Below are 12342 nucleotides of genomic sequence, written 5' to 3' on the forward strand. Positions count from 1 at the left end.
TGCCTGCCACCCACGTGGTACCCACTGGTACTTTGCTGGTCCTGGGCACCCTCCTATGTTTTTGGTCCCCCTGTCTCTCCCTGTCCTGGTCCCCGTATCTGTGTTCATTCATGTTCCTGTCCCCTTAGGTTTTTCTGTTCCTGTCCCCGTCACTGTGCTAGTTTCTGTCCCTGTAAGTGTATTTGTCCCGGTTCTCTCGTCCACAGTCCAGTCTCTGTCCCAGTCTAACGTCCAACCCCCTGTCCAGTTTTTCGTCCAGTCTCCGTCCCCTGTCCAGTCTTTGTTCATGTCCCCTGCCCTGTCTGCATCCCTGCCCGATGTACAGCCCTCTGTCCAGTCTCAGTACTTGTCCCCTGTCCGGTCTCTGCTTTTCCCACCTCTCCAGTCTCCAATCCAGTCCCAGTCTGTATCCCCTGTCCAGCCCAATGTCCAGTCTCCGTTTATGCCCACTGTCCAGTCCCCTGTTCAGTCTCATTTCCCGTCCCCTGTCCTGCCCAATATCCAGTCTCCATTTGTGTCAAGTGTCCAGTCTAACGTCCAATGTCCGTTCACATCCTTAGTCCAGTCCCCTGTTAGATCTCCAGTCCAGTCCCCTTTGTTGTCTAGGGTCCAGTCTGTGTTTCAGTTTCCTGTCCCGTCCTTTGGCCAGTCTCCTCTCGTCTGTGCTCAGTCTTAGTCTTGTTTGGTATCCTGTTGTGTTTTCCACCCCCTCTTGCCCGGCTCCTGGGGATCTGTTTTTTAAAGGGGGGGTTCTGTCAGGTCTTTAGTCTGTCTGCTTCTTATGTCTGTGTTATTCTCAGGTCTGTGTTTCATTCCCAGTGTTTTTCCACTCACCTGTGTTCATTTGTAGCTCCGCCCCTTCGTCCCAGGTGTTTCCTGTTCCCTGTGTGTGTGCACCTCTATTTAAGGTCCGTGTTCCATTTCCCCGGTGTCGATCCTTGTACGTTTATCGTCTGTCAGTGCTCCATGTTTTCCCCAGTTTCCTCAGTCCTGTTTTTCGGTAAAATCCCTGTGTATTTTGTATTTGGTTTCGTTAATAAATCCCATTTTGTTTGCATTTGCGTCCGCCTCCGCGTCCTCCCTGCACCCGCACGTGACAGTCTCTGATCCAAAGCATACCACCTCATCTGTGAAACATGGTGGTGGGGGTGTCATGGTTATGGCATGTATGGCCACCACAGGTCCTAAAGTATATCTCAATTGATGGTAACACAACCGAAGACATTAGCACAATGCATTCTAATGTACAGTACACAGGCACATCATGCTAAATCATGCTGGGGATTGTAAAAGGAGCCAGTATTTATAGAATACCAAATACTACACCCGGACCACCGGCCTTGTGTTTGACACACGTGCTCTAAATGCTTTGAATAAATGAAACTGTAAACATTTTTTAAACCCTTTTTTAACAGATTTCTACTTCATTTGCAATAATCATTATTACATGATCAATCAGGGTTACGACATGCACCCATATCCCAAAGTACACTGACATGCAAAAGTCTTGGGATAGAATTATGCAGGTGGCAGCATTCTTCAGCTTCCAGAAGACATTGCAAATGTCAATGTAAATGACATTCGTGTGGCATCTCTGTTGTAACAGTGTAATGCAAAAGTTTGGACACACTGCACAGTTAGTACCTAGTAGCACTCTTTTTGGCAAGTATCTCAGCTTAATAAAAACACTTTTTGTAGCCAATTGAGAGTATTTCAGTTCTTTTTTGATGGACTTTTATCTATTTTTCCTTACAAATGTCTTCCAGTTCTGTGAGATGCTGTGTTTAGGATCATTATCCATTTCTTGAAGCACCTCCTCTTTTCAACTTTAGCTTTTTTACAGATGGTGTTCCGTTTGCTTCCAGAATTTGCTGGAATTTCATAGAATCCAGTCTTCTCTTTCCCCATGAAATGCTCCCCGTGCCATTGGCTGCAACACAACCTCAAAACATGATTGCTCCACGCCCATGCTTTATGGTTGGAGAGGTGTTAATTTAATTAAATGTTCCACCCCTTTTTCTTCAAACATATCTTTGCTCATTGCAACCAAAGGGTTAAATTATCGCTCCACAGGACTTTCAAAATGCTTCAGGCTTGTTTTTAAAATGCTTCAGGCTTGTTTAGATATTTCTTTTAAAAATCCTGATACTGAATTTGTTGTGAGGATGCAGGTTTTTTCCAAACCTTATCTTTACCTTCATTGTTCCTGTTAACTGCCATTTCACCACATTTGGAACTGAGGAAAAGGTTAACTTGCTTTGGCAAAATGCTTTGCTCAATTTTTATAGCTTGTTCCTATTTCTTGGGCCACAATCATTTTCATTATCAGGGTGCTAGGCAGCTGCTTAGAGGAACTGCTGCTGATTTTTTGGACAAGGTTAGAGAAGTCTGGGTGTATAAAGTTTTAATAATTGCATCAAGCCATAACCCTAACATGCCAAATAAATTAAAGTGTGTTTCCTCTTTAACTGTATGACCTTTGGAGATGATTTCATCTTCAGCTTGTTGAACGGTTCACAGTAACAGTAAGTCATTTTGACCAGGGGTGTCCAAACTTTTGCATGCCAGTGTAGTTAGAGTAGAGAGAGCAGATACAGAGGTAGGTATTTACAGATGAAGTAGATAGTGCTGCTGAAATATATCTGCTCATGCTCAGAGCTTTTTGAACCCACCCCCTCCTCCAGCCTATGATCTAGAAGCAGACTGATACATTGATACATTGGAGAGCAAGGGTGACAGCTTCTGGGACAGTGGTTGTTTGCTTTGGCTTGAGTTGCGGCTCTCCCACTCCACAGCAGACTTAATGCACCAGCATCATCAACCTCCGTCCAAAGGTGGATAAAACGCACGGCTGAACTCTTCCCTGTGTTCTCTTCACCCCCCTCCAGACATTTATTATTATGATTAAACAACACAAATCTCTCACTGAAAAATGAGGACTTCAGACTTCAGAACATTACTGACACCAGAGCAAATATAAACTGCAAATGTGTACCATAAAAACAAGACCATTAAACACAACATCTGACAACTGATAGCATTAACATTGCCCAAATAACACTACTTATTACACACGTCAACAAGGAGCACAACTCCCTTTGAAATCCATGAGCAGAAGAGTAAGGAATGCTCCCCAGACTATAAACATCTCATCAGATCTCCAGCTTATCCTACTCCTGCGATCTCAATAACAGACGTGTTTGTTTTCTCATCTGCATGAGCTCTGAGTGCTCTGCAGACTGGGGTTGTGACCAGCTCAGTCAGTTGATGGCTCACCTCCCAGCCTCTCTCCGGATCCGTCAGTGATACGACTCCAGAGCACACTGACCGGGGATGAGGGGGTGGAACTGTGGAACTGCAGGTTAAAGGGTAATCCAGCGAAAAAAACAGAGAGACTGCCCACACTCTGTCCTTTGATATTCAAGGCTAGTGCCTTTTCCAGCTCATAGCATCAAGCAGGAGCTCACTAGTGTGAAAAAAGGTCTGTAAAATTGATATTCAGAGCAGATTGTGAGATTGTGAGCACCAACTTGCTGTAAATTTCTTTAGTCCAACTTCTTTAGTTCAGTCCTGCTCATCATGGGCAGTTTAAAGGAACAATCATAAATAAAGTAATACATGTAAGCGAATGTGTGAACTGAATACAGGAATCAAATTTCCACTGGATAGAGTTTTCTGCCAAACCTTCCCCTCCCGAGATGCAAAGCTCATGCAGGATGCAAGATTGACAAACTATTTGCATGTTATTGTCTATATCTGGCAACCCTGAGTGTGGAAATGGGACTGCGGGAATGGCTGTAAGCTTAGGTGGAGGCTTGGGTGCTAAAACCCAGACAGATTTCCGTGACAAACCCCACAGTTCAAATAAGAACATACTGCCTGAAGCTCTGAGGTCAAGATTTGCCAATGTTTAAACTCAGCATGTTTCCTTTATATCTGGTGATACACTGCCGTCATCTGGATTAAACTAACTATAAGATCTGGGGTTGATGCTGCAGTTGGTCTGCAGGTCTAGGTTCAGCAACAGTATGTGCTGAAAGAATGAGGTCAGCTGACTACCTGAATATACTGAATATAGACCAGGTTATTCCATCAATGCATTTTTTCTTCCCTGATGGCACAAGCATATTCCAAGATGACCAGGATTCATGGTGCTGGTATTGTGAAAGAGTGATTCAGGGAGCATGAGATCATCATTTTCACACATGTCCAGACCTTAACCTCATTGAGAATCTTTGGGATGTGCTGGAGAGACTTAACCATCATCAATGCTGCAAGATCTTGGTGAAAAATTAACTAAACACTGGATTGAAATAAATCTTGTGACATTGCAGAAGCTTATTGAAACAATGCCACCGTGAATACATCAAAGCAATCAAAGATTGAGAGTGTGTAGATAGAGTTTTTTTGGTGGCAACTTTTTTTTTTGGCCAAGCAGTGTTTATCCTGATCATATTATAAGTAACTACAGAAAATATAATTGTTAATGGTCCTTTAAGTATTTTTTAGTTTGAGTATACAAAAGGACATAAGTAATTAATTACTTTATAACACACAATATTAAACACTGACACAAATATCACGGCCACACCCAGCGGCGTGAAGCAAAGTGGGTGTGACTAGAGAAGGTAGCAAAGTGGGTGAATCCAGCGACATAATCAAGCTGAGCTCTGCTCAACTTTAAGCAAATAAACAGTGACATGTGGCTGTGACAACCAATCAGAAAGCTGGTTTGCACATTCCTTTAAAAACTGAAGGTTCTACTGAAGGTTTGTTCCCTTTCCTTTACGGATGATTTCACAGCTGATAAAGAACACAAACAGCCAACACAGTCTCTCATACAGCTAAACTGCAATAATCCTTTTAATATTCAGTTCTGCAATTTAATCTTATTTTTACATGATGATATCCTCTCAATAATAGAGGAAATGCTGCTTATTTGCTAAAACAAGGGCAAATTTACATGTAGCTATATAATAAATATTGCAAACAGTGAATTTGTCAGCTGGTTTCTCAAGTTACCTAGTAACTATGGCTGCAACTAATTACTACTTTGGTAGTTGACTACTCTGGCGATTATGTTTTGATCAGTTGATTAGTCAACGACTATTTCTGCCATCCCCTAAAATTCACTACCTCCTGTGGGCACAGCTCCATTTATGCATCTGTGAATGTCCAGTCTGTGCCTTAATATAACTTAACAATTTCCCATAGCAAATTAAATAATGGCAGATGTAAGTCAAATACTACCCCACTTTAGAGTTAGCTTGTGCTAAATGGCAAAACACAAACAAGCTAGTTCATGCTCTACTGCGATGGAAGCCCAAAACTCATTATTTTAAAGTTCTTACATCTCCCTCATCTGCTGACTTGCCACAGACAAGGTAGGTACAGATCCCTCCCTCAGACAAAGTCTGCTGGCTAATTCTGCTGTGTACTGTCTGAGGTTCTCAATGATGGAAATGGTGGAGTGTGTGGGGCTCTGGTGGGGGTTGATGGGTGAGGGGTGGTGCCAGGGTGGTTCTATGCGGGTTTCCTTATTGTGACATTACAGTAAAGATGCATCCAAACAGCACATAAAAGCATATGATTACTGACACCAAACTCTGTCAGCTGACTCACAGAAAACAGACTGATGGATTTTTTTGCGCATGTACTGTTTAAAGGGGCGGTAGAGACACAAAAGGGAAATACTAATGCATGCAAAAAAGTGAGTTTTGAATGATATGTCCCATTTAACCAAATGTATTAGTGTGAATGAGTCTCTCCCCCACTGCATTTCTGTCCCCAGCACTTTGTGTGGTGCAGTGCAGTTTGAATCATTTTTATAATCGACTTTGTCCACAAGGTCGACCAATCATTGCATCCCTTCTCGCTTCTTCCTGTCAAACATACTGTACCATAATTTTCAATAAGAAGCTTAATCACACTATAATACAATTCTTTTTATAGCATCTCAAGCAATGCAAACAATGACTAGTAATATTTTACAACTCAACTACACGCTAACATAAGCACTGATTTTACTGATTGACTGGTTGACTATTTATGCCCATTTCCAGAAGTTCTAAAAACTTAAAGCTCACCTTCCGTCGTTTTTTCTTTCATTTTAAAATGTCTAGTTGTGGTCTCTAGTATGAATGAATGACATGTGAGCCGTTTTTGTTAAAAAAAAAGTGCTCAGGTGTCTCTGTATAGCTCTTTTTTAATGGACTGTTTTAGGGGTGTGTCTAAAATGACCGGATTCCAGCTTTGCTCATGAATATTCATACATGCAAACAGCATGCAAATATCTCTCCTCTGATTGGCTAGGAGCACTGCGACGCCCCTCCACCGCTCTGCCGCTCACTGCCTCCCACCTCCTAACTGATGAGTGGTGATGTTGCGTCGCTTCAGCTCCGCCTCTGGGAGTTTCTCGAGCCAAGGTGGGCTGGTCTGTGAGTTTCTGCCTACGTAGGCAGAAAGATAATTCAAAATTCACCCGTTTTTCGGAGGGGGGGAGGGGGGATTTCTTTGCTTAGCTCCTGCAGACAATGGGGGCTGCAAAACAGTTTAATGTGCAGGTGTACACATTCAACTCGGAGAGACCTACTGTATTCCACAAAAAACAAGAAAAATCGGATTTTCGCGGAAGGTGAGCTTTAAGCATTTCTTTAACACTATTTTTTACAGAATCCCTGCATAAAAATACATAGGCAACCCAATATGTAGGAAAACTCCAGGGACCAAACAGAAGCCACAGGGAGATATGGACTGAGAATTTTGTCACATGCTCATACTTAGATTAAACCTCCCTTTGATTCTGAAGAGTAAGTATTCAGTAAGTATTGCACAAGCACTCAATTCATCACTCATTTTATCATACTCCCCTTACACAGTCAACCAAATAGCCCTATTACATTAAACTAAGACATAACATCTGTCTTTTAAAGCCAAACTCCCTTATTATGGTTTTAAATGGGTTCTGAGCTTCCTACTGAAAAATGAAGTGTGCACTTTTTTTCAGAGAAAGATGTCCAAATGAATGTTAGTGGACAAATGAGAAGTACAGTAATGGGAGTAAGATATAGGAGTGGGACACAATATCCATTTCACAATATATTTTATATTGTTTTAATTTGTGACACATTATCAATATGTCATGTCAAGTATGGATCATTTAATTGAAACATAGGCACTCAAGACTTACTCCCCAATTAGACTTACTAAAGTTACTGCTTCATTACTCCACGTTGTGGTGCTATAATTAATGAATAGGGTAAACGTGTGGTGAAGAATATTGGTTGTTAAATTCTGTAAAACAAATCCATAATTCCTGTAATATTTACTCATTTAGGAATATTTTATCCTCTTCAGTAACACAGATGCCATGAAGTGTAGTAGAAAATTGTCTTGTGACGTATTGTATGTAGTGACTCCGACACCTATTATATACATTTTTTAGTCTTTTAGTCTAATCTGTAGTCACATCTTCACAACTTTAATCACACTTAACACAACATCTGTCTGTTGTGGACTATACTATTAATACATTCTGTGGTGGTATTACACTATTACACAATATGCATTTAATTAGCATGTTTGTAACATTGTAACCTGAACAAACAAGCTTACCCACTAACACAATTCTGGATCTTATTTACAATTACTTGCCTACAGCAGCCCAAAATTAAATACCTAATTTTCCGAACCTTAAATACAGTAAAAAATAACTGCTTCTGCAACAATAGCAGGTTCAAACTTATTAAAACTGATCCACACTTTTGAATGTAGAGATTATTATTAATAAATTATATTTAAGACAACCACAGCTGCATCTGGACTTAGCATGCGACATGGCCAGGTGCTGTCAGTGACATGTACACATACAAAAGGGACTAAGTGTGTCCAGTGTATAGTCTGTCTGGATGAGGGGAGAAGGAATAGTTAGTCCAGGACAAGGTTTAGTTAAACCGGAACAGGGAGAGGAAAAGTTAGTCCAGGATAAGGGAAATGAAATGACAGTGGTTGCACAGTAATCCGTGTATCATTCGTTCATTTGATATTCAATTGAGAATCAAAATCGGAAAATTAAAAAACCAATTCGTTTTTTCGTTTTTGAATATAATACCAAAAAACGAATAACGGCTTGTATTTTGTATTTTTATTTGGTTATCCAAACAAAAATTGGAAATTTAAAAAACGGACCAGGAGCCGAATTTGATTTTGATTTTGAACTTGACCCATTTGTGTGCCCCGGAAGTTACTGATTTGTTTATTCTTGGTGGGTTTCTGTTGCGCGGGAGTTCACTGCAGTGTTATCTACACAGTCTGTATTGCTGTAGGCAGCATGGCCGGACTGGAACCACATTCTGGCCTAATTAAAGATCTTTTTGAAGGTGGTAAGACGCATGAAGAGATTTCGTGCACGTTGCAGCAAATGGGGATCCAGCGATGTTCTGCAATGAGTGTTAGAAGGTTCTGTGTTCAACACGACCTTAAGCGAAAAAGACATGTATTTTCTGTTGTCATATCGTCTTCTTTCACTGCAACGCGTTTAGTTCCTCTGAACAAGATAAAACTCTCCATCCTCAACTCCATCCAAAGCCTACAGCAATACAGACTGTGTAGATAACACTGCAGTGAACTCCCGCGCAACAGAAACCCACCAAGAATAAACAAATCAGTAACTTCCGGGGCACACAAATGGGTCAAGTTCAAAATCAAAATCAAATTCGGCTCCTGGTCCGTTTTTTAAATTTCCAATTTTTGTTTGGATAACCAAATAAAAATACAAAATACAAGCCGTTATTCGTTTTTTGGTATTATATTCAAAAACGAAAAAACGAAAAAACGAATTGGTTTTTTAATTTTCCGATTTTGATTCTCAATTGAATATCAAATGAACGAATGATACACGGATTCACAGTGATTGACTATACGGAGATGTAGAACAGAGAACATGTGTTAGAGTTTTGAAAGAGTTAGATAATGATGATCCATGTTTTTGTGCAGGAAACAAACATGGTGGTTAATTGTATAAGGTATAATTGTATAAGGAATTTAGAACATGTATCTGTATTTACAAAAAGTATCTAAAGTGTTGGTAAATGCTTATTAGCAGTAAAAAAGTTCAAATTCTATGGACTTTTCTCATTTAAATATTATAGTTTTACTTGGTTGCTTAGGAGCACTTATCACATCAGAATTGAAGTTCTCAAAACCAGTTGTTCAATCTGCAAATCGTCTAGTCACTTGTGCTCGTCACAGAATCCATTTCTCATTTATTTTATACAAACAGCAAATTATCTTGTACAACTGTTTGCTGTTTCCCAAATTATTATTTGTTCCTGTCATGCAGATCTCAATATATCATACATTACTCTGCTGAACTGGCTTACCTACCAGAACAGCCAGCCACTGGTTAACTGCATCTGTTTTTACATTCAAATTAGTTTAAATATTTGTTAGAGTCTGTAAAGCAGACTTTTTACATTTATATTGGATTTTTTTGCTAAAACTAAAGTGCTCATATATACTCAGTGGAACTAGTGATGTTAGAAACGAACATAACAGTATCTTATCAGAATCCAGAATAATAAGGAATCCAATTCAAAAAAGTGTTCTATATTCTGAAATGTAATATAATGGAACAGGAATGAAGTAAAACATACAGCTGGATGAGGCTGGCTTTATATACCTTTGGGTCATAAACTTAGGATTTAGACTGAAGTATTAGAATTAGCTGCTCATCCATTATGTGGTGCAAATATTAATTCTGATTTGAGAAATGCATCAAAGTGACTGAGAAAAACTGTAATCTGGGCTTGTGTGCTGAGAATGCTGAGAGAAAAACAGAAAAAAACACAAGAAAGTCTTCTGGACAGACGGAGCAGAAAGCCAAAAGTATCTAAATAAAAATAATAAAAAATGCACTCATTCACTACTGGGGCAGGCCTGTGCTCTAGAATAATAGGGTTGTTCACAGGACATGGCAACTTTATCTCTGTGTATTCTCTGTCAGTAACGAATGATGAATGGCTCAGTCATAAGAGCAAGACCTCAGCCCCTATCCACCAACACACGAAAACACTAGCAACTTACAACTGCTCGTCCAATAAAACTTCAGGGTAATTGACACTACTTTCCCATATTATTGGTGCTATTTCTCGGAGGCCCCCCGGTGCCATGAGGGGTCTTTTACAGCATGATTCATGCATGTTCAGGGTTGAAGGGAAAGCTCAGGCCCCAGGCCTGCTGGCAGCAACCATTTATTTCTGTGTGTTCCTTCAGTGACACACAGAGTAAGCAGGAGTGCACGTATTAATACCACATAAACCACTCTCTCTCTCAGCAACCACAAGAAAAGAGCTCCGAGCCAGCCAAGAGATCTACAACTCAAACAGTTGGCTCAATGGTCTGGAAAATATTAGGCAAAACATTCATCATTTCTATCAAAATATCCCTGCTCTCCTGCAGTCACACATTGTTCTTCATTGTTCATCTAGGTGTATCTGATTAAACATCTTTTTTAGATTATTCTAAAATATTCTATATCCTCTTGAGACCCAAACTTTTGCTTAATAAGAATTTGAATCTGGGAACTAACAAGTTTGGGACAAAAAAAGATAAAGGTAGTAAGGTAATAAATTTTTTTATAACAGTAGAGCATGTTTGTAACCTCTGCAGACCCTGACTTTAGGATCTAACAAGCAAAAAAAAAGATGTCTTCAATTAGAAATTGCTTATTTTAAAATTTAAGAACTACTTTTGACCCAATTAGTCCAAAAAACAACTTTTATCTCTCGACAGTGAGCAAATAAACATCAGGAGAATAGTATCAAACATAAAATCGGATGAGAGTTTTGTATCTGGCCCAGGTTTTTGTCTGAACTGGAGTTTTTTTGTCAACTTGAGTGTTGAATGTTGTCATGTGACCACTAGATGATACAGCAGTGTCCAAATGAGGCCAAAGGGTAAACGTTTTGCAAAATTATTAAGTATAATGGTGCAGAAAAGCAAAAATGTGATGTCCTCACATGAGGACGCAGGGTCTCAAGAGGATATAAAGAGATTTTAGGCTTTATTTAACCAGGTTAATCCTGCTGAGATCACAGATCTCTTTCTCAAGAGATACCTGGTCAAGACTGGCAGCAACACAGTGCTAACAAGAATAGATTAAAACGATTATATACTACATATCACATACAACACCTACACAAAGACAATCTGGACCCAACTGACTTCATCACAACCTTAAAAAAGCTCAAAGTTCCAATTTTTAAGTTCAGAAATTTTGGAGATCATTCCAGACAGACGGTGGAGACCTAAAAGTTCTCTTTCCAAATTCAGTACGAACTTTAACAACACAACAAATCATAAAAAAACACAGAAAGAACAAAAACTGTGATTTCCATGCTTCACAGTTAAAAGAGAAGATAAGTAAATGCAGAGTTTACTAATAATGGCTTAATATATAAATTCATATCAGTTGATTTTATCAGAGTTAACTGCACACACATTACTCAGTATTACTGTTGTTAAATAAGAAATATATATATTTTTTAAATAATTAAAACTGGTCTATTTTATGGAGCACATCAGTCAGTCAATCAAAACACCTAAAATAATCTCAAACAGGACCCTGAAACGTTTACAACAGGAAAAGTATAACAGAACCTGTTATCAGCAGCAAAAACAAGCACAACCACAACAACTTCAGGAACTGAATCAACAGGATGAGTTAACAGCTATTTCCTCTTTCCTCAGGTTAGATACAAATTTCCATTAAACTGAAAAAAAGAAAAAAACTGCAGGAACATGTGTAACTGCATACTATACATCTGTCTGTATTTACTGTCAGTCACTTTATAGCCGCTCTGCACTGTAAGCCTGGATAAATACGTTGAATTTCATTCAATAATTTGACGCAATTGCTTTGCTCAAAATTTTCTAGTTTGAATTGTATGGTCAGGTGAATAAAAGAGCTAGCAGCTCAGACAAAGAGGCTTGTTCTTACAGCCTACAACAAAGAGGCCAGATACGCACAGATACAAAACACATACTGATTGCTACACTCTGACAGATACTACCTACCTCTGCCCAGGTCCACCTCTGTGCAGCGTCGCTCCGGGTTGTTGTGGATGCGGCACTTATAGACAGCTCCAGGAGAGTGAACTGAGCTGCTGAAGGAGGAGTTAGCCCTGGGAGCTCCTACCAGAATCCTGAGCACAACACAAACACAGTCACTCAGCATGTCACAAGCTCATTAAACAACAGTAGTAGTAGTAGTAGTTTCTTTGATTTTACTAAATTGAAAACCTCTGGAATATAATCAAGAGGAAGATGGATGATCACAAGCCA

General features: G+C 39.6%; 1 protein-coding gene across 1 annotated transcript in view; it reads right to left on the reverse strand.

The window, feature by feature from the left end:
* Positions 1–12342, reverse strand: part of itga9 (integrin, alpha 9) — a 137820-nt gene that overhangs the window by 103041 nt on the left and 22437 nt on the right. The window contains exon 2 of the mRNA XM_007237268.4: positions 12076–12203. Within this exon, the coding sequence (XP_007237330.3) occupies positions 12076–12203 (128 nt within the window). The remainder of the gene's footprint in view (positions 1–12075; positions 12204–12342) is intronic.

The sequence above is a fragment of the Astyanax mexicanus genome, chromosome 7, assembly GCF_023375975.1.
Source record: "Astyanax mexicanus isolate ESR-SI-001 chromosome 7, AstMex3_surface, whole genome shotgun sequence".
NCBI lineage: Eukaryota > Metazoa > Chordata > Actinopteri > Characiformes > Acestrorhamphidae > Astyanax > Astyanax mexicanus.